The following is a 21,289-nucleotide window of genomic DNA, read 5'->3' as shown; positions in this document are numbered from 1 at the left end:
ATCAGAACTCGGCTTTTAAAAGTTTTTTTTTCTCCAATGGTAACATTTCATCCCACGCCAATCAAAACATTTGCTCAAAGTGTTCAAATACAGGACCAGATATAACGTAAAACACATACAGTGTGACATATAATAATGGCATTAATTTAAAAGGGACATTTTGGATATATTCTCTGCAAAAATTTGAAGACAACTATGAAAGAGAGCTTGATGAAAAAAAAAACAGAGAGAGCAAAGATAGAGTGGGGAACAGACATGTTCTGGCAAACATCAAGGGAAAAAGAAAAAATGTGATGAAAGAATTGCAAAGGGGACCGGTACAGGTAACTGCCAGAATAACCGTTGTAAGGTTTGAACACAAACAAACATTTGTAGTTCAACAATCATTTAACAAAAATTGATCATCGATTTCTTTAAAAAAAACCACAAAAACCGAGAAAAGGTACAAATGCAGGACTTTCCATCTCTTTCCATAACTGCACCTTTGAAACAATACAGGCGAGTCAAAAAGAAAGTGACCAAATAAAAAACCCAATATTTCTGGAAAAAAAATATGTGGCTCTCTCCATAATCATAAAAATCACGTAGGGATAAGTACATGTTAATGACTGTGAAAGTTTCACGTAATATGCATACTCTATTCCCAAGTTATGTATTGTAATAAAAAGATCGCAAAATTCAGCTGTCTACCACTGATCGTGTGCCCTTCTACGAGCTGATGAATACCCATTAAATACAATAAAACATGGACGTGTTCCCATGAACGAAAACTTGCAAAGGAAAACAGACAAAAATAGCCATCAGTATTTCAGAAAAACATTGACTTGTTCCCCATATTCCAAACACAAAATGAATGAAATGATTGAAATCTCATTTACATTTGAATGCCTGTGTGTAATATGTATTTCTCACTCAGATCACTAGCTTCCAATACACCGTTATCATGTTGCAGCCATTTGATTGTTTCCCATTCAGATCAATGTAACCAAAGCGAGGTTGGAAGGAAAAATAGTCTGGTTCCTTTTTGCACAAAAACGTTAACATTCAGTATTGTTATTGGATACAGGGAACACGACTAAAATGGTGGAAGCATGATAAAGGTCTATGACATTACATGGACAGCTAAAAAAAATAGGTTCTTTTAGTAAAACATGCATAACTTTTGATAGCATGGATTCATTTTGGTATTTTTTTCAGATGATTGGAAGAACATGTTCTTTTACGACATATTGGTGTATGATTGCTTTTTAAGAAAAAACACCCATAAATCTAGGTCATTTCCTTTTTGCCACTGTACCAGTACATAGTTAGGGCCTAATCTTCCTTTCATGCATCGCGCCAAGAGACAATGAACGATGAATAGAGGGAACAAGAGAAATTAAAATGAAGGAAGAGCAATGGAGGATAAACAAAGACAGACAAAGAAGGGAAAGTAAGAAAAATATCGAAGAATAAAGAGTTGCCGACTTGGACAAAATTAAAGACACTTTATTTATATATTTCTTTGAGATCCCTTTCTTTACACTCTATTTCACAAACAAAAAGAACACTTTTAAATTCCACTGTTTCCCACTTTAAATTAATTTTCTGTACGTTTGATAAATCAAAGCTCACGTACATTTACAATTGTCATTTTTATAACAGGGATATGAGCTAACAGTTGTCCACAAAATGGGGGGGGGGGGACCTTTTGATTAAAAACCCTTCAACAGTTAATGTTAATGGAGAATGATATTGCTATTGTTGCCTGCAGGCGAGGGTAATTAGCATGATAACGGGAAGAATGCAATGTCGCGTGGAACTTCAAAAAACGTGCAGATCGGAATGGGTGATAAATTCATGGGGTGGCTTTATCAGATGATAATGGTTCGCTTATAAAGTCACTTATAAAGTCATATTAAAGTCAGATTTGACCTGGAATCAGGGTCCTATGGTGCCTGACTCTTTTCCAGGTCAAAATTACACTTTTTCGGGTCAAATTTACACTTCTTTGACTCTGAATATCCGGGTCAGTTTGACCCGGAAAAGTATCGTTTTTGACCCGGAAAAAAGGATCAGGCACCATGGGACCCGGATTCTGGGTCAAATTATCTGGCCCGGGACTTTTAGAGTGATGTCGGAAGCCAATCACTGGCGATAATTGAACGACATTAAGGCTGATTTTGTAACCTGTCTTCGCTTAGCAAATACTTCCTGTGCAGCAAATGTATGTGCTTAACAACTCCACAAATTTGACTCCGGCTGAATGCCCTCCCCACATTTATCTCGACTAGCCCGCCTTAAACAGCTGTGTAATTTGAATTTATCATGAATACTGACTTCTGCATGTTTGATATTATACGCCATGGCTGAAAGGTCGCCCCTACCGTCTGAACTCTAGATCCGCCCCTGCTATGGGCCAGTGAGGCTGAATTAATCTCTGCCACCAACACCAAATACTACAGCTATACGTCAGTAAGCATTTTGTTTTTGCTTCATTTATTTTATTATTTGCTTACCAACAAAAAATATCACTTTACACTGCTGAAGTATGTTACGCTAAACCTATTCAATGTTCGCTTTTTTTACATGCATACAAAGCAATGTATTGTCATCGTCGATAAACAGTTTGTTGTAAAATATATACTTTCAGCATAATAGCGTTTAACTCGAGCCAAAAAAGAGTTTTAATTTGGGCAATAGTAATACATTATTTTAAAACTAAAATACATGTACATTCATTATTGATTTATGGGGGGAAATTTGACAACGAATATCTACGATAAAGAAAATATACATTTTTTCCTGATTCCGACGAAAAACGAATAATTCAGGCTTAATGACCAAAAAGCTTAAATTTGTTTAACTTAAAATCTATGTTAACATTAAAATATTCCATTTATGACTCGATTTCTACGAAAAAAAGCTGGTCCACTTTAATACACTGTCGTTCTTTGAGTAAATTTTTGCCACCTCGCAATTATTGTTTATAGGACTACCTACAAATTATTTACATTTTTACTTTGTCCGTGGGTTATAGTTTATTGCACAGTTCTAACTCTTGTGCTTAGAAAAAAAATAAGAGCAGTAGTCGCTATTTTCCCTCATAAACGTATAAACCAAGCGAAATTGTTTGTACTGAAAGCAACGTTGCTGAAAGGTACGGCGTTACCGAAAGTTGTCAGACCATGGCAACTCTTCCAAAAGACGCTTGCGAAAACCCCAAATCTTCCCGGAAGTTAGGGTTACTCAATTAAGAACCTGGTACAAAAAACTCGGTCCCATTTAAGTTAGATCTCGCAATTTCTGAACCAAGTGAACACCCTCATGTAGTAACGCCGCACCTTGCAATTGAAACTGCTACGTTATTACAGACACCGCCAAATTTCAGATCAATTTTGGGATCGGATCAAAAATGATCAGATTCATTCCTTCAAACAGTTTTTCTTGTTTATTTCTCCTGAAAACTGTTTGTGTAACACAAGACAAATTAATACATTATTCAATTCAATTTTACAAGTAATTCAATTCAATTATTCCGGCTGCTTTTCTAATGAGATCAGTGGACCCCTGACACTGAAACAATTATTTATTTATTCGTTTATTTCTGGTAATAAAATCAAGGATTCCTCAAAAGTGCCCTAGGCACTGTAGCTCGAAAGCCTGAAGAAGTATAGAGAGGAGACAATGCGAAGAAATTGCAGTTTTTAGAGGTGGGAGGAAAATCCCAGAATAATATTCTGCGGAAAACTCACGGAATCAGGCAGGGACTGAAAACCCAATCCGCATGTGGTCTAGGGCAGGAATCGAACCCGGGCCACAGCGGCAGAAGGCGAGGACAGTAACCACTGCGTCGAACCTGACTCCCAATGTACAGGCCTAACACAACAAAACAGGAGGATGTTTGGCAATTATTACCAGTGTCCCCTCTCAGCTCATGATCTTGAATTCCTCTTAATTAAAATACTAATAATTTACATAAGTTTCGACTCACTATTTCTTATGAGACATTTCAGTGAGATTGAACTGTAATCTAATGTTTCTAAACTTAAAAAGTGCTATTCGTTCGCAGCAAAACATCAGTGTTAAAAGTTACGTTTTCGTATATTTAAGCGTTGCCGGCAGTTTTGGCACAAAGTGTCTGTGCAATTTTTCAATCATATATCTGTATTGTCTTTAAAAATCAACATTTTATTCATTAATTACTTTCACAAATAACAAATTATACGTCATAAGTGTATCTTGTTTTCCCCCATTTCATTTGTAGCCTGAACTTAGTTTTTCACAACTACGATGTTGCACATTTTATTTTTAGGAGTCAATGGCATTTTGTTCTTGGCAAGAATTCTACAAACATTGTTATTTTTTTGTCAACATGTTTACCAAATCCTACAGTCAACAACGACAACAAAAACCCATTACTTTAAGCACACGTATTTTTTTCAGGTGTACAAAAACACAAGCATCTTTATGCTTGATATCTCAAAAACTGTTTTGAACTCATTAAGACAGACTGTTGTATGTTTTAAACTTTGGGACCAGTGTATTTCTTTTAAGACTCCGCTATATGTCCGTGTTGAGATTTCATGGTGTACAACGAGTGTCACTAACGTCTACCGGAATACCATTGCCTTTTGCCGGTATACCATTGACGTTTCTGGTCGTCGTTGTCCTCTCGTTTACCGGTGTACCACTGGCGTTTGCCCGAGTACCACTGTCGCTTGGCTTCGTCAGCAGCGTCGATTTCTGGCGCGAATTCCCCGGAGCGCTTGCCGGTGTACCACTGCCGTTTACCGGTATACCACTGGCGCTTCTCGTCTTCGCTATCGTCCCGCTTGCCCGTGTACCACTGCCTTTTGCCGGAGTACCACTGTCTCTTGATCTCGTCGTCCGTCGCTGGTTCCCCTTCCCCGCTGCGTTTGCCGGTGTACCACTGGCGTTTGCCAGTGTAAAACTGTCGTTTAACCTCGTCCCCGCTGTCTGCTAATAACGCCGCGGCGTCGTGTAGATCGCTCGCGTCCCGTTTGCCCGTGTACCATTGTCGTTTGCCGGTGTACCATTGCCGCTTGCCATCTAGCCCGATGGGGGCGCCTGCTGGGTATTGCCTTTTGTCTTCCTCTTCCCAGTCGACAGCTTTTACACCTTCTGTAAACAAAGACAAAAAAGAACAAAAAAAGGCCGAATCAAAGGTTGATACTCGATGAAACAGGTGCATGACCTGGAAATGAGTCAATCAAGTCAAAGCACAAGTCGTTCAAAGGTGGGGTCACTTATATAAAACCGGGATGAACAAAGGACAGATGATTGCGATATTACTGGAGATTACCTGTGATGTTATATGATACTGCTTTCAAAATATGGAAAACAAGTTTCGGCCAAAAAATTCCATTCGCACGATATTTGGTCAAATGTTCAATCAATGTGCCAAGATCCCTGCGAGATTTTAACTAACTAGAGTCAGCATCCAGTAAGAAAACAAAGCTAGATGGACAGTTTTTAACCATTATATCGTATTAATGCCTGGAATTGTAACAATTTGGCATAGTCGAGCCCTTTTTCACGAGGAAGCCATTTTAGATCTTGTTCCCTGAATCTATTTTACAAATTGTAAACTGTTGATTGGGATGGTGCCAGACTATTTTATAATTGGAGTTCGTAAAGTTCCAACCCTCACTTTCATTTTGTTTCTCTTTAAATGTGGCTTAAAACATTAGGGTATGCTTAATACCAAATTTGAAATTACTTATCTGAGCAGACTGGTATTATTTGGAATGAACATTTATTTCATCACTTTCAATTCTACTCGTAAGATTAAAAAATGAAGAGTTTACCTCGCTTTCAATTCAATATGGCCGACTCGTGAATAAAGTCTATTAGCCTAAATCACGGGAGTGTGTTCACTCTGCGATTGACGTAGTTATAGCCATAAAAATAAGAACCGCACATGGAACTAACAACGGCAGAACTAAACAGCTCGGCCGGGGAATCGAACCCTAGACCCATGCAACAAGAACAGATCTACAGCAATCCTCGACACTTTCTCATGACATTTGACTCTGACACAGGGGCAATTATTTTTGACATTTGGCATAATTTTGATAATTTTTTCCACGTGCGCACATTCAAGTTGATCCGCAAAAAATGTCTGGAAAATCAACTTCTACAATTTTATATATCTATTCCTTTACTCTACCTTTCATATCATGGGTTTTTTTTTTTTGGGGGGGGGGGATAACTACGACAAAACATCAAAAACTCCTATGGATTGACTTTTACAAGACACTGTACTATGGTCTGCGATTTGCAGGAAAGCATTTGGACTTGCGACATCACTCAAAATTGTTATTCTCGTAAGAATCACGAATGAGGTTTAAAGCAACACCTTTCCCGTTTGACAGCTACTCAGATCAGTCACAAACAGAGTGCTTCGGGTTCTCTTAACATTGATTGGACACTTCCTGAAACAGATCCCTGCAATGTACAAATTTTACCCACAGAAATGTCAATCGATATACATATAAAATGGGGGCATCGAGGAAAACGTATTTGTGAACCAAATTTTCAGGTTTTTTTCTCGATAGTTCGGGGTCCTGCATTTTTATACTTTTTCGAGATTTTTTTTTTTGTATAGACCAGCATAATTTCCTTGACAGGGCGGGCTTCGTCAGTTATGCTGGGTTTTTTTATCGCAGGATTTTGCGAATCTTTAGGAGCAATTTATGCTAAAGGTATAATAATGTACAACATCTGCAATTATTAAAACAACAATTTAAACTTTATATTGACATTTTCTAGGTTGGGACGACATTTTTGGGGGTTATTATTGCTACCTAATAGGGCGACACAACTCAATAGGGCGACAGTCTTTCTGTCGCCCTATTCTTTAAACCGTCATTTTGACGAGGGCTAGGGCCAGGGATCGGGTTAGGGTTGAGGTTAGTAGGGTTAGGGCTAGGGCTAGGGCTGGGGTATTTTTTTGTGCACAAGTCTTTGAAAGTGTCGACTTATTGTGTTTGTTAGTAAAATTATAATACCAATTATTATGAAATACCTTACTTGACTGTAAGTGAATAATAGTCTCAAGCATCCTGTGAAATTATGGCAGCCGGTATTCTGTCATTTTCAAGAAAAACAGTGACATTTTTGTATCAATTTCCAAAGAAAAATCGGCCCAAAACACTGACTATTTCCAAATACTACCCCGGTTCATCCAATTTATCTTTAGACCTCATTTTGTTTGCAATCGGTTACGCATCCGTGAAGGGGTATAAATTGATCTGATTCGCTTGAAGTAGGGCCGGGGAACCAGACTGCAAGAACAGCATTTCTTTCTTGGTTTTTCCAGCATCCATTCAACAGGTCAGTGTAATAATATTTGTTATGAAATACTAACCCCCAAATCCATCCATGTCTGAAAATTACAGCAAAAGCTGTATTATTACCTTAAACTGACATTGACTACACATTCATATCCCAAAGTAATTGTGACCAACTGGTAGCGCTTGTATAAGGTTGTCAAAAATCATTATTATTTTTTTCCAAGAGAGAAAAAAAAATCGCTGACAGCATAATTATCTCGGTTATAAAAGTAACACGTCATAATAGACCACTCCAATCAGACCTGTAATAAAACGCCAAGGGCGAAACGAATCACATCAATTCTGGAAAAAAGAGAAGAAGTGAAATCACAACTGGACGGGTTACTTCGGGGCATCGAACCTTTACCTACGCAAACCGTCGGCTCTTTGATTGACAACAATGGGACTAGTAACGGGACTTTCGCATTACAAATTCCAGGATGATTTTGCCCAAATTGTTACTAAATTATTTGTTCTGTGTTATAGCCTGGGGCTCGCTGATTCTGTATTGTGTAAACACAAGCCAGGTGCTTATTGCATGTGAGCCCATAGGGAACTAGGCCAAGTCACAGTACACTTAGGAAAATAATTTAAAAATAGTATAATTATATTTTCAATCATTCAATTTACAGAAACTTATGTATATGTTTATCACCGTACACCAAAAAAAAATTGTTGAAATTTTGAAGAAATAAAAAAGACGGGTATTTTTTTTCAAAGTAGAGATAGATTGAAAGGGTTTTTTTCTGTTCGCTTTAATTTATTTATTTCAATCATTTATCAGCAAAGAATTATCGGATGTATTGACATTTTGACGTGCTTTAGGATTTGAGTTTGTGTTGAAAGTAATGTGATTAACGATGTGTGGCCAAATCAGCCGCGCCAATGACATCTTGATGAATGAGTGACCTATGAAAACGGCAGGTCCCGAAAGAAGGGTCGAGTTCTTTCGCCCTATAGCTGAGCCCACCCCCTCAATTTGCACCTACCATTTCCGCCTATGGCTCTGCGCGCCTCCGCAGTATCGAATAGACATCACACAACAAAAGCCATGGACACCGAACCCAGGGACGGAAACCGTGAACAGGACCGACCACGCTTCAGTCGATTTCTTGTTTCTTCTCCGACCGGTGATTTCTGGCTTTGTAAGTTATCGATCTGTCATCCTATAGTCGATCGCCATTACCTTGATTTCCCTGCCTCCGTACTTCCTTCCTCCCGAGCCCATACACCGGATACCGTCTTAATAAAACACGCATCGATCCGGCCCCTCCAAAACCTTCAAATTGGTTGCTGATACATTTACCCAAAACGCGAGGGTGAGTGTTGTTATTGTAAAAATGTAAGAACAGGAGTCAATGTGCTGCATTAGTGTGAATGTCTTCAAAGGATAAGAAGTGTTGGTCTGATCGAACAACCCGAAAGGATAGAATATTTACATTGAGTAGAATCATGTACATTGAAAAAAAAGCTGTATTGGGATGGGAGGGGAACGACCCTCATACGTGGTAAAAAACAAAACTCGGAATAATCAGCAAAGATGCCTTCACAAGATGTAAGCTTTTGGAGAGATATTGACGTTTTGAGCGCTATACTTCACTAGTCCCTTTCGGGAAGTGTCCCGGCGCTGTTAGCGGTGCTCGAAGAAGAAATAACAAGGCTACGCGCCCTGGAGCAAAAAGGTGCGAATTTAATGTTATCGCTCAATCCAGTGTGTCTTTTTTCTTTGACTGACAATGTTGGCAGGATACCTGAGTTGAAGCTTATCAAAAGACATCATGACAAGCAAAACCTTCTATCTTTAGACGTTTTATGCAGTTGTAATTGAAGACGCCTTATGAATTTTTTTTGGTCAGCGTGACAGGTTTTTTCCCCTTCTTTTCATCAGGCTTCATTGATTCTGTGTTTGAACTAGACCCAACCATCAAAGTATTGAAACACTCCTTCAAACACAGGTTGAAGTGTTTCCCAAGGAATACGAACGCCAGCGATCAGAATCTTGCACTCGAAGACATACAAAAACCCACGGACGGATAATTCATGCAACTCAACTTCAAGATGTCCATTGTATATAGGCATAGTGCACGTGCAATCCATATTTGACCATCTCCCGTACCGAGATCTATTTTGTGTTGTCTGTTAAACTTGATATGTACCTAAAACAGGATGTGTTATAGATAAAAAAATTCATGTGTCGTCACGATGACGTCATCACGTGACATGTGACATACATTAAAAGTAAGTTATTCAGGCCCATATATACAGAACAACATGTCCGATTGAGTTGAAAGTTGATATGTACCTAGACCGGGATGTGTTTATAGATGAAAATTGAAGTGACGTCACGATGACGTCACGTGACATGTGACGGCATATTAAAAGTGCATATTTTGAAGGCCAATATCTACAGAACTGTATTGGTCCTGATCACTCTACCGCACATGTTCTCCTATCAGTCTTAGGCCTACATGACATTAACATACAATAACAAATTACCGAAACAGCCGTATGTTTGTACACAAACAAAAGGAAATCTTGTTTGATTTTGTTGTTCGCAAAGATCGCCTGTTCTGTTTCCTGTTTTGAGTCTTCTTTGTGAAAAAGGAGGGGTAAACAACTTTATTTGGATAACATAATGAGTTGCTTACAATATTCCACAATGCCATACGCGTGCAAAATATCATTCCGCCAACAGTATTAATGAGAGCGTTATTGTTCACGTGTGTTATATCGTTTGCGTTTTTGAAGGGCAAAACCTAATACTGAATTAACATCACCCCATGCAGATTCCATCTTATGAATAGCTTGCTTGTTGGTCGAGTAGACTTTTGTAATCAGTTACTGCGCTGTCACGGCCAGCAGACAAATCGAATAGCATCCAAACGGTATTAACAGCCCAGTCACATGAATGGAATCCAATTAGATAACATGACTCTGGCATCTATAGCAACGACGTGCAATCAGGATAGTGGGGAGCATCTGATTGGCACTGTTCATGCACTGACGTAGTCTAAAGAAAACCCATTTTAACGTCATCTGATTTGGTGTAACATTGTGAGCGAAATACGGACCACAGAGTTGCATGAGAAGTGTGCTTATATCCAACTGGCCTAGATTGATGTCAGAGAAATTATAGTTGAAAGAAGTTTTGTTTGTGCTTTCAGATTTTAACGTTAAAGCCTTGCCTTGCTTATTTTTGACGGTCGTAGCTACCATTAAAAAGTTTCATTCAGAACTCTCCGAATTCAACGTAAATATAATAAATAAACAATCGTTACAATGGATACCATGTCGACATTTATATCTTTTATCTCAGAAGTGACAAAGATTGATTAAATTGTGGTTTTGGGGAACATGATATCGCTCAAAAGCCTCCAACGCGCGCGTCTAAAGGACTCGATGGTATAGGAAGGCAAAAAAAAAAGAGCATGAAAAGACGAATCTTAGGAGTACGCTATATAATGCAGGGGCAGCCTATATTAACCGCAAACACATGGCATGTAATCAATCTGGTCATCTCCTTATCTTCAAAAGCGCGCAATTTCTGAGGCACTTCTGGGGCAAAAGTGATCATTTTTCATCGCAACCCCTGTCGCCTCTTTCAGGGAGTCTTGCTTTAATTAATACCGAATCCGAGCCCTGAAACGGACACCGTCAGCTTTTGTTCCTTTTTGGGGGGGCTATGTATCACAATTCAATGAATTAGCCCGATGTCCTGCCTGCAAAAAAAGACATGTTGTATAACCTGGGGGCGTATGTTGTTTGAAAAGACATCTAGGGAAAAAAAACCCGGAAACGAACCCACAATGAGTCAAAGAGATAGGATTTTTTTACTGGGGCTAGGTATGATCGAATTCAAATTGAAGCAGAAAACATTTTCCATGACAGCTTTCTCGACTACTTTCACAGTGTACATGTTCGCAATTCATTATACCAGAAAGAGGTCTTCGATTTAAGATCTAATGTCACAAGAAAGTATTAACCCATCTTGTTTTTTTTTTTTTGGTATGGCACATTTCAAATACTTAATGGAGCATGCCTTATTCGTGTTGACTCCATATTTGTATTGCGAGGGCTCAGCCGTCAATATTTGAGTTGGCTGTGTGTGTGTGTCCTCATATAAAATACAGGTTAAAGTCTAATAGTTTCATAGGCTCGCGATTGCGCCGTCTTATATTCGATTCAACGGCCAATTAATCACTGCACTTTCCCGGTCGGGCTAGGGTCTTGGTGCGGAATTTCACTCCGCTCAGCTAAGAGAGACGCGCACGGAATGGTAAGCACTCTCGTTGCGCGCTCAACGGAATGCACCAGTGATGATTCTAGACAAGTGGTTGTGAAAGTATACCGTACTGTGTGCGTATTCACGCTATGCCAGATCTATTAGCGCAGGCCTCGTCCGAGTTGAAGTGATACGATGTGAAAGTAGGCAACCTTAGTAAAATTGGCCCCGGGCGTTCAAAATGTTGTTCTGTTGATTTAGAAGGGCTTTCCGCTAGAAGTCTTAACCCCAACTCCCGTGCATGATTTACTAGGAACCATACCCATCCAGGTAGATTCCAATACCATAATGGGAAACTGCACACACAATATTTCTGACATTGATTCTGGAGGTGTGCCAACCCAATGCAAAAGACTGTCAGTGTAGGGGTACTGCTGTACCCATCCTGACATATTCCAACAAAACATGCCGTTGGGGTTTGATGGGTTGACTTTTGTTAGGTGTGCATCTGGTCTACACAATGGGCCGGGTTTGTCGCCATTTTATTGGCGTTACGAGGTAATCCTATTCAAACGAACTGCCCGGCTCACGAGTGACAGTCAGTCAGAGGGTACTATATACTGGCCCTCGGGGACCAGCACAAAAGCATGGCACCGAGTAAATCCGCGAATACAATCAACCCCTCCAGATTAGAAGAAAACGAATACCACAGGTCTCTCTGATAGCGCCTGGCCTACATAACGGTAGCACCTGGCACCGCGCGTTGAGTGTTGCAGACAACCTCTTCTAGTGTTTTTGGCGCCTTTTTTTCAGAGGGCTCTTGTCTAACGCAAAACTTCAATCCCCATCGTCTGATGTAATGATTCTTGTCAGCTAGGTCTTTCAGCAGGTCAGCTTATGGTCTTTGGTAATTAAAGATTGGGCCATCATTGAATTGACTCAGCGGTTCATGACCACTGACGCCAATGCGGCTTGTAATTTCGTCACTTGCGAACGGGGCATATTATTGCCGCGAGGGCTTCCCCCTTTTTTTCTCTTTGCAACATGCTTTTCAACACCACCTGTTTTTTTTTTGGTTGGGTTACCTTTTATTTTGTTCTCAAAATGTTTGATGACAAATTGGGACTTATGCCCGAAGCATTGTAAAATGCGGTACATTATTGTTGTTGGCAATCAGTACAGATGAGTACACTTCTCGGCATGTGCCACGCGTCATACGCTCGCATTGTCAAATGATGAAAAAAATACGGATATAGCTTAATACAGGGTAGTCAAAAAGCGTACAGTAACCCTCTTTTACCATTCACAGCTGTTGGACATTTTAATGTCATTATAAGGTTGGCTATCTGAGCGCTGAAAATGCGCTGAAAATGCGACTGCGGCGTTAAGTATTATCTAAGTTAGAAGCGCGTTAACTTGCAAATTTGCTTGGTCGTGATATTGATCATTACGTCTGCATATTTTAAGGATGATGGATCGATACCGCTCTAGCGATTTATTCCTTATGTAAACGAAATCCCAAGGGCAGTGACATATCTTGTTTTCAAAAAGATATTCAATGGCTGGAGCTGTTTTTAAAGTTTTAAAGTTGTTTTAAAGCTGTTTTTAAATAACTGTAAATCGTTTCGCTGATTATGTATTACATGAAGAACAACACAGTACATTGTAAAGCAGTACATTTTTTCAGTTTGTTTGGATGGAATAAGTTTGGAAGATCCTGAAAATCGACATGGAATTCTTTATTCACGTTTTTCTCTCAAAAGCTTACATTAAGCTCACTTTTTTGTACGACCATAATCCACGGTGGAGACACAAGTAATTCGTGTTCGAATCTCTCCATCGTGAAGCTACATAATATACGCGAAGTGACATATACGTCGTCTCTATAAATACGGCTACTACTCCAGACAATGTTCTCGCAATGAAACGACTATAGTAATCGCTCAGACTGAACCGCCACAGAGCATTCAGTAACCAAAAAAGCCGCCTTTTACCCTTGGGGTTTGATTCCAAGATTCTTTGCTCAACTAGCAGTCTGAATGCCGCATCGTGTGCTTTCGTCCATAATAGCCGTCTTGTCAGCTATGCCGTGCCGACAAGTAAAAGGTTCGTATTGTGCTCGCACTAATAAGCATCAGTTGAACCTTCTTGGCGTATTTGCTGGTCTTTATGATGCCAAGGACACCATTCTATAAATGAAATAAGGGAAACTACTTTTTTTTTAAGCAAAAACATCATTGAATGGTTGCGCGTAGTTAGATGTAATCAGTCCAATTTGTGTAAAAGGCGGCCATTTTTAGAAAAACAATGTTTTCAGTTTTCATTGTTCATCCCAATTGCATTGTGAAAATGTAAGATGTAGGCCTACCAATGTAAAAAAAATAACCACAGCCACTCACAAAGTCAATCATTCGAAACATGTATCTTTCAATAGTTCTACTTCGGGTATTGTGTTTCACTTTGAATGTCATACGGTATATGCCTCAGACTGTGGAGATTTGATGGACAAAAAATCGCATCAAGCGCGCGTAATAAAGACGCAAAATGCCCCTTTCCTGTGGATTAAGTTTCAATCTTGCAATTTTGGCCGGTAAAATTTCCCGCGTCGTTTCCTTGGCGCTGCCTACGGCGTTTCCGCATTGGCTGAAACTCATTCCGATAGCAACAATGACTACAAATCATTTTCCATGTCGCCACGGGCCAAATAAGGAGAAAAAAATCGCTGGTAAACACAATTTTCGTGAAATGTCCCATGAAAAAGCAAGTGAGCAGATCCAATCAACGGGTTTTTCTCACTCCATGCTCTGATTTTCTATGCCATTTCAATTTCGGGGCGAGCAAAAAGATGGAGGTCGATTCATTGCTTGATCGTGGACGCAGCTGTATCTTACGCTGTAATTATTGGGCCGTGACAACCACACCAATGGCGCGAAAAATAGACCCATTGATGAGCTTGCATGCGCGTGCTTGCAAGCAGCCGTGATTACTACGCTAGCAATGGATGTCATACTCAGCACTGATGCCCGACACGCTTCAATTTCCACTTCAGACCTAGTTGTACCAAGAGCAGGTGCCCTGCAGGTCGGAGCAACAGTAGCCTCCAATCTAACCCGATGTGATGAGAGGTATATACAGTCCTACCTTCTTCTGATTACGCTCAGCCGCTTGAGCAGCACCTGCCCAGGTTATCAAATACTCGGCCCAGGGTGATACCATGAGGACTCTTTGCATCGGGTTGTTTCTACGGGATAAGTTGATTGGATCGTATAGCCTCTGATCGTTCTTGATGATCAGTTTTTATATCTCTTTCTAGCAGATACTTGGGACGTATACTACAGAGCTTTGAACAGTTGAGATCTATTATCATTGAGATCGATAAACAATTCCCCCAAATGACTGTGCAGATATGTCAAGGAATGTCAGAATCCTCAATAAAAATCAAACACAGATCTAGCAGTGAAACATTGTGGACAATACGTTTAGCTCTACGGGGAGTAGTAAACAAATTTGGTGTGAGATTCTACGAAATTAACGCCCCGCGATTGCAGATACCATGCAGGCACTAACTAGTCGAACAATGTCGCGGAGAGGACGATCATTTTTCCGGATCGAAATTTCAAGGCCTGACGTAAATGTGTGTTTAATGTATAAAAGCTCGAATCAAGCAGCGAAGCGCGCAGTTTCCAACCATATCTTGCGTTTTGTAACTCGACCACATTTTCCACAGGCTGTGAATGATCACAATTGACGACGGTCTTACGATCTCGTTAGCAACAACTGCCATTACACCGACTGCCTTGAAAGATGTCGATGTCACAAGTCACAACACAAATCCAAGGCTGGCCCGTAATCATCAAAATGACAAGCAATTTGGTGCTGACAGTACTGATGCAGAAACCAATCAATGTTGAAAGCCGTTGACTCCTGTGTACTAACCATATTATAATGAACACGCCAGCGCAAAAACTATAGACGTTAGAAATTGAGTTCTTTCAAAACCGTGAATGGTTTTTGTGTTTGGTACTCCACAATTTCGATTTACCAAGCAGGAGAAAACTTTTCTTGAGAAAGGGGATAAGAGGACAGTGCAAGTACTGCACTTAACTAAAATATGAAAATGTGTTTTTGTGTGGGGTTTCTATAATTTGTACAGAGTCTTACGGTGTTTTTTTCCACAAGGTTGGGGGGAGGCGGTAGGATTGTCCCATGTGTATTCCCACTAAAGAACTTTACAAGGCTCTGTGCAGTCCTACAAAGTTGCAGACTGTTTGTCTTTCTTTCCTCTGATTCAGAGGAAGAAATACGATCTTGTTTTTCGTAAGCTCTCCACCCTTGGTCATGCTTGCGTTCGACCTTTTCCTCCCTTTGTGATTTGCCGAAATCGAAAACTGATATCTCTGTATTGAAAGTATGTGTGTTTACAGTGGTTTAAGGGCGAGATATCAAATTATTGCTGCCGATACAATGTCTCAGATACTTTAGCCCGAAGTTATACAAAAGAGATATTGCATTCTTTAATTCTATGGAGTTGTCATTGGCATAACACAAATCCAAGAGGTCTTCTTAGGCGAAGTTATAATTAAGCGAGCTTGCTCCTTCGGGTCAAACAATGCTAGCAATTGGGGTATATTATGCAAACTCAACGCGGTTGACTGTAGGATATCACGTCGCTTAAATTGCTTGCTGACAACTCTGACGTGGAACCCGAAACGCCATTACGAATCATCTACGCCATAACAAGACGTAATGTTGGCAAAATCTGAATTCCCGCGTGGATGGACGTTGATTGCGTGTTGGGTAAGGCTTTCGTGCGTTGCAAAGCCAGCGAGAGTTTGGCCTGGCGGCGAGAGAGCCTCCTCCTATTCGATGGGATTTAATCGTAGTGGCATGTTTCTCCATATAGGACAGAGGGAGTTTTTGTCAGGGGATATTGCAGTACGGCAGCGGTCCTGCGTAATGAAGATTAGAGACGAGATTACGCTGCGGGATGGGGTCTAGATGACAGGGGATTGTGGTCATTATGGTTGAGTTATGAATCCATTACAATCTGAGCCATGGCTTGATGCTCTGGTAATCTTTCTAGACGTTGCGTCTCGTCTAAGGAACCACCATGGGATTTAACTGGGAAGGTATCTTGAGGTATAAGAAGTATACTCGGCTTCGGTTGACATCCCTCACCGACGTCATATATCGTGGTATGACATGTATTATCTATTTGAAACTAAAGATGGACATTTTTTGCGTCACACAAGATCATTTTGTGCATCAATAAATCATGACTAAAAATGCTCGTGATTTGGACTTCCTTTATCCTCTGAGGAAAAGATGTAAGAAATATCGATATTGCGAATAATTTGTTTTTAAATATCAACAGAAACGTCGCCTGGTGTTTTTACTAGGCCTAAGTCTTATTAACGGCATATGTTTTCATTTGTTTCTGGTGCACTTTGTTGGATTCCAATAATAAGACCATCACTTGAAATCCAAAGACGAATTTCCAAAACTTAACCCGTTGAAATTTTCAGCCTAATGGATGAGAAAACAGTCAAAAACTGTGCACAGCCTTTTGATCACGAAACACGATTTTGTCAACGGCACTCCTAAGTTTATGAAAAAAAACCAAATCAGTCAATTCATTGATCGTTGGAAAAACAAATCTTGATTTTTTTATTATTAATGACAGTAAGCAGTTGGAAATAACTCGAAGGGGCGTTTAGTACCAGTACGTTTACGATCTTTACTCCAAGTAAGCTTTTTGAGCATGTAAACAAGGCATGACGAATTTTCAAGTGGAGGGAATTTCATTAGCTTTGAGCAAGAGGGTAGGCCCTAGGCCTAAGATTTAAACGTTTTTTCTTCAAGTATAGGCATATCGAGCAATAAACTAGAAAGCCCTCAGAGAGCGCAAACCTCCGCCAAGCCTAAACACTTCCCCGCCATATTGTCAGTACACCCAAAGGAAATACTCGCATAAATGGTGAAGAATCCTTTAAAAAATCCCGGATCCGGACCCAGATCCGGATCACTCTCAAAACATTTTCGATTTATACTTGTACCAAGGACCCCCCTAAATTTCTTTTCCTGCAAATCCGTCCATAACTTTTTGAGTTATCTTGTGAACAGAAAAACCAACTAACCAACCAGCAAACTAACCAAATCCGATGTAAACATAACCTCTTTGGCGGAGGTAATTACGTTGGCACGTTTTGGTGTCCCAATTCTTCATTCGCTTGAACAGCTTTGCTTCTGCGATATGAAGAGTCACGTTGGCGCAGTGGTTACTTTTCCTCACCTTCCACCGCTGTGGCCCGGGTTCGATTCCTGCCCCGGTCCACATGTGGATTTGTTTTCAGCCCCTAGGTCTGATTCCGTGGGTTTCCCCCAGAAAATTCGTCTGGGGTTCAGTTCCTCCCACCTCTAAGACTGCAATTACTTCTCACCGTCTTATTCTTACAGGTTTCTTCTGGCGTTCGAGCCACAGTGCTCTAGGGCACTTTTGAGGAATCCTGTTGAGGTGCGGGTTCGATTCCTGCCCTGGTCCTCATTAGTATTGGGTTTTCAGCTCCTACTTGATTCCGTGGGTAACCCCAAGAATATTCTTAAGTGGTTTTCCTACCACCTCTAAAACTGTAATTTCGTCTCATTGTCTTCTCTCTACTGGTTTCCTCTGGCATTCAAGCTACAGTACCTAGGGCGCTTTTGAGGAATCCTTGGTTTCATTACCAGAAAGATATTACTTTTGAAAAATAAATAAATCAGCGTGGTGACTTTCCATTAGCAGCTATTTGGCAGTTCACTTCATCGTGGAAAATGTAAAAATGCCTATGACGTCACATGACGTCACACCTTCATGCCGGACATTCAAATATTAATTTAAATATTTAAATATTAATCAGCAACAACAAAACATTATTTTGTTTGTTAAAAAAGGGGATAATTTGCACATGTTGGCCCAACGGTAACGAATTCGAATGAAACCTGTTAACTTCAATAATCAACTGAATGTAAAATATTCATAATATAGGCGCATTATTGACCAAAAGTATCTAATCGAGCTTTGTGCACTGTTTTTATTCATATTTGCCTATCCCAAGGCTAAAAACCAGTATGTTGTTTGTGGCTTTTTTTTCTGCGTAGCCCATCCATATTATTTCTTTTAGTGCAAGAATCATTCAAATCACTCCTGTAATTTTCAAGTTACGAAATTTTAAACACAAACACCTTTTTAAAGTTCTGTCCACGGATCACAAAAAAGTGAGTGTTCTTTCAGCAAAACGATAACAATTCACATACATCCCTATGCCATGGGTAACACAATTTCAAAATCGCAAGTAATATCTTAAGCCCCTGTCACACCTTTGCGTATCCTAATTCCTTATGAGTTCCTTATCAAAAATTATCAATACGCAGCCGTACGCTCAATTAACGTCGAAATGTTTTGATCACTTTGACTTATGTGCGACGCACATCTAGCGTACAAGTAACGAATTCAGCGCATCCATTGCGTATGAGATGCGTATGAGTTCCGTATGCAGTGCACAACATTATTTTTCGGGCTGCGAATAGGTCAGTATGCAGTGCGCATGCCGAGCGTATTCCGGACGCACCCGACTTATGCCGACCGCATGCTTGACGCACTTCTGAGCGTATTCCCGCCGCATTTCCGCCGCTCGCCGTCCAGCGCGCGTTGCATCTGCAAGTACGCTATGTATACGTCCAATACAGGCGGCTCATATGCTGGCGGGGTGCGTCACGAACACATAGCGTACTCGTAACGCACTCGACCGATGCGGGACCGATGCGCTGCGTATTTATAACTTATGACCTGCGTAACAGCGTACGCAGCGTAGTTTTGTGCATGCCCAAAACTATCCTGCGTACTGGGCCGTACCATGCGTATATCTGCGTACATAAAACCTACACAAAACGATAGAGATGCATATGAGGTGCGTATTGTGCGTACGACTGCGTATGAAAAAAATGTCAATGCGCAACTCATAAGGAATTAGGATACGCAGAAGTGTGACAGGGCCCTTTTAACGCTGCCTTCAAATTGGTACAATCTTTCTACTCTTTAATTTTTTTCTTAAAAAAAAAGGTAATCCTAATTTGATCATTAAAACTCCAACTAAAAGTTTTGAAATGACAGCATAGCACAGTGAGACGTTAAATTAAACATGTCAGGCACGATTGCGAACGTTCTTCATAAATATTTAGCATCACTTAATCGAACAAAACCGCGTCATTATGCGAAAAGAGCCGAACGCTCTAGCGAAGATATCCCTGAGGAAAACGTACTAGACTGCATTAACCTGTGAATACTTCGAAAATCAGTGAATTTTGAGTCTTTCTGTTCGTGTTTACGAAAAAACCCGGAATTCCTTGGATTTTTTTCGCGAACTAAACGTATTCACACGGATTAGGCCTCGAGTTCCGTTTCTTGACACTTCATGGTGTTTGAATAATGTCTTCTGTTTGTAATTAGTTTTTATTTACAGGGCCATGTTGAAAAACCACTTTTACGGAATAATGTTACCCTGAATATATATCTTTGAAATAACTAAATAAGTGGTACATCTCTAGATAAAACAACCGATCGAAAAGGTTATGAATTTTAAAAGGCCATACCCAAAGGAGAATTTGTGTTGTATTTGTTTAGGCTTTTTCAAGGATTACCAATCGAAAGAGAATAATTCTGTAGACTTGATCAGATAAGAGCAATGTCAATGAACTCAAATGGTTGAAGTCTGTGGCCTGGCCCTACACGCCTGAATCAATGCATGACGTAGTTAAATCGAAACATGACTCTTGGAAAGTAGCTTGGAAATGTTTGCCAATCTAATAAACCAAACATTTGCTCTGCGTGTAGGCCTACTGATTGCAAGCAAAACAGTTGACACCTGTGCCTTACTGCAATCAGTTTAACAAGTGTACAAAAATATAAATTGCAGTGGGATCCGCACTCAGCACAGATTTACTTACCTAACTCGTTGGAGACCTCTTTGGCTACTTCAGCATTCTCCACAATGTCTGCCAAGTCTGCTCGCCCAGACGCCCATGCGACTGTCAGGAGAAGTGTCACCAGTAAACCTCGGTGGTACCGTACAGCTGTCATGATTGTGATGCGGTGCTGGGCAGCCTTCCCACCCCGTGCAGATCGCAGCGATTCCCCCGCTAAGTTGGTCGAGCTGCGCGTGCGGTATCAATCTCTGTAGAAGTGGCGTTATCGAGGTCCACTGGCTCTTCTCCACACCGTCCTGTATCAAATGGTGTCCACTCACGCGACTGCAAATGAAACGGGTACTGCAGTTACAACTGCGGTCTCATATCTCGAAATATCATTAGGTAATATAACAAGTAACAGATATGGTCCGAGCGTTGGCTTGGTCTATGCGTCGCTAATGCTGCAAGCGTGAAGCTTTATAACTCCCTTGTAGCACAGTGTATCAATGTAAGGACGCTTCTGATTGGTTGACGGTTGGCGCTTTCTGATTATGTTGTATCAGACCTCATTCGCACACTGAAGTCCAAGGTTTTGGCGCGCAGAAATATTGCCCACTGCCTCCGTGCCACCCACAATTAATTGTGCAGTCACACTGCCCAGCATTTCAAAGCGAACTGCGGTGACGTCACCTTCAACACAAGTAGTGCATGTGGTGGGTCACGTGACTAACTGACGTCATTGACCACCGTCACTCATTAGCGCTAGGTGTTTTTTTTCTTCTGAAGG

At 40.5% G+C, this 21,289-nt stretch overlaps 1 protein-coding gene across 1 annotated transcript; it reads right to left on the bottom strand.

Annotated features, from left to right (window-relative positions):
* Positions 1-1,459: 1,459 nt before the first annotated feature.
* LOC119726438 lies at positions 1,460-21,122 on the bottom strand. Its single transcript, XM_038198090.1, has 2 exons — positions 20,542-21,122; positions 1,460-5,124 (listed from the first exon to the last, which is right to left on the bottom strand). Exons 1-2 carry the CDS (start codon positions 20,672-20,674, stop codon positions 4,586-4,588), a joined length of 672 nt encoding a protein of 223 aa, XP_038054018.1. The 5' UTR covers positions 20,675-21,122; the 3' UTR covers positions 1,460-4,585.
* Positions 21,123-21,289: the final 167 nt, after the last annotated feature.

This window comes from Patiria miniata, unplaced genomic scaffold (assembly GCF_015706575.1).
Source record: "Patiria miniata isolate m_02_andy unplaced genomic scaffold, ASM1570657v1 HiC_scaffold_2, whole genome shotgun sequence".
In the NCBI taxonomy this organism is placed as follows: domain Eukaryota; kingdom Metazoa; phylum Echinodermata; class Asteroidea; order Valvatida; family Asterinidae; genus Patiria; species Patiria miniata.
Note: the sequence above shows the minus strand (reverse complement) of the source record. Positions and strands in the feature narration are given on the sequence as shown.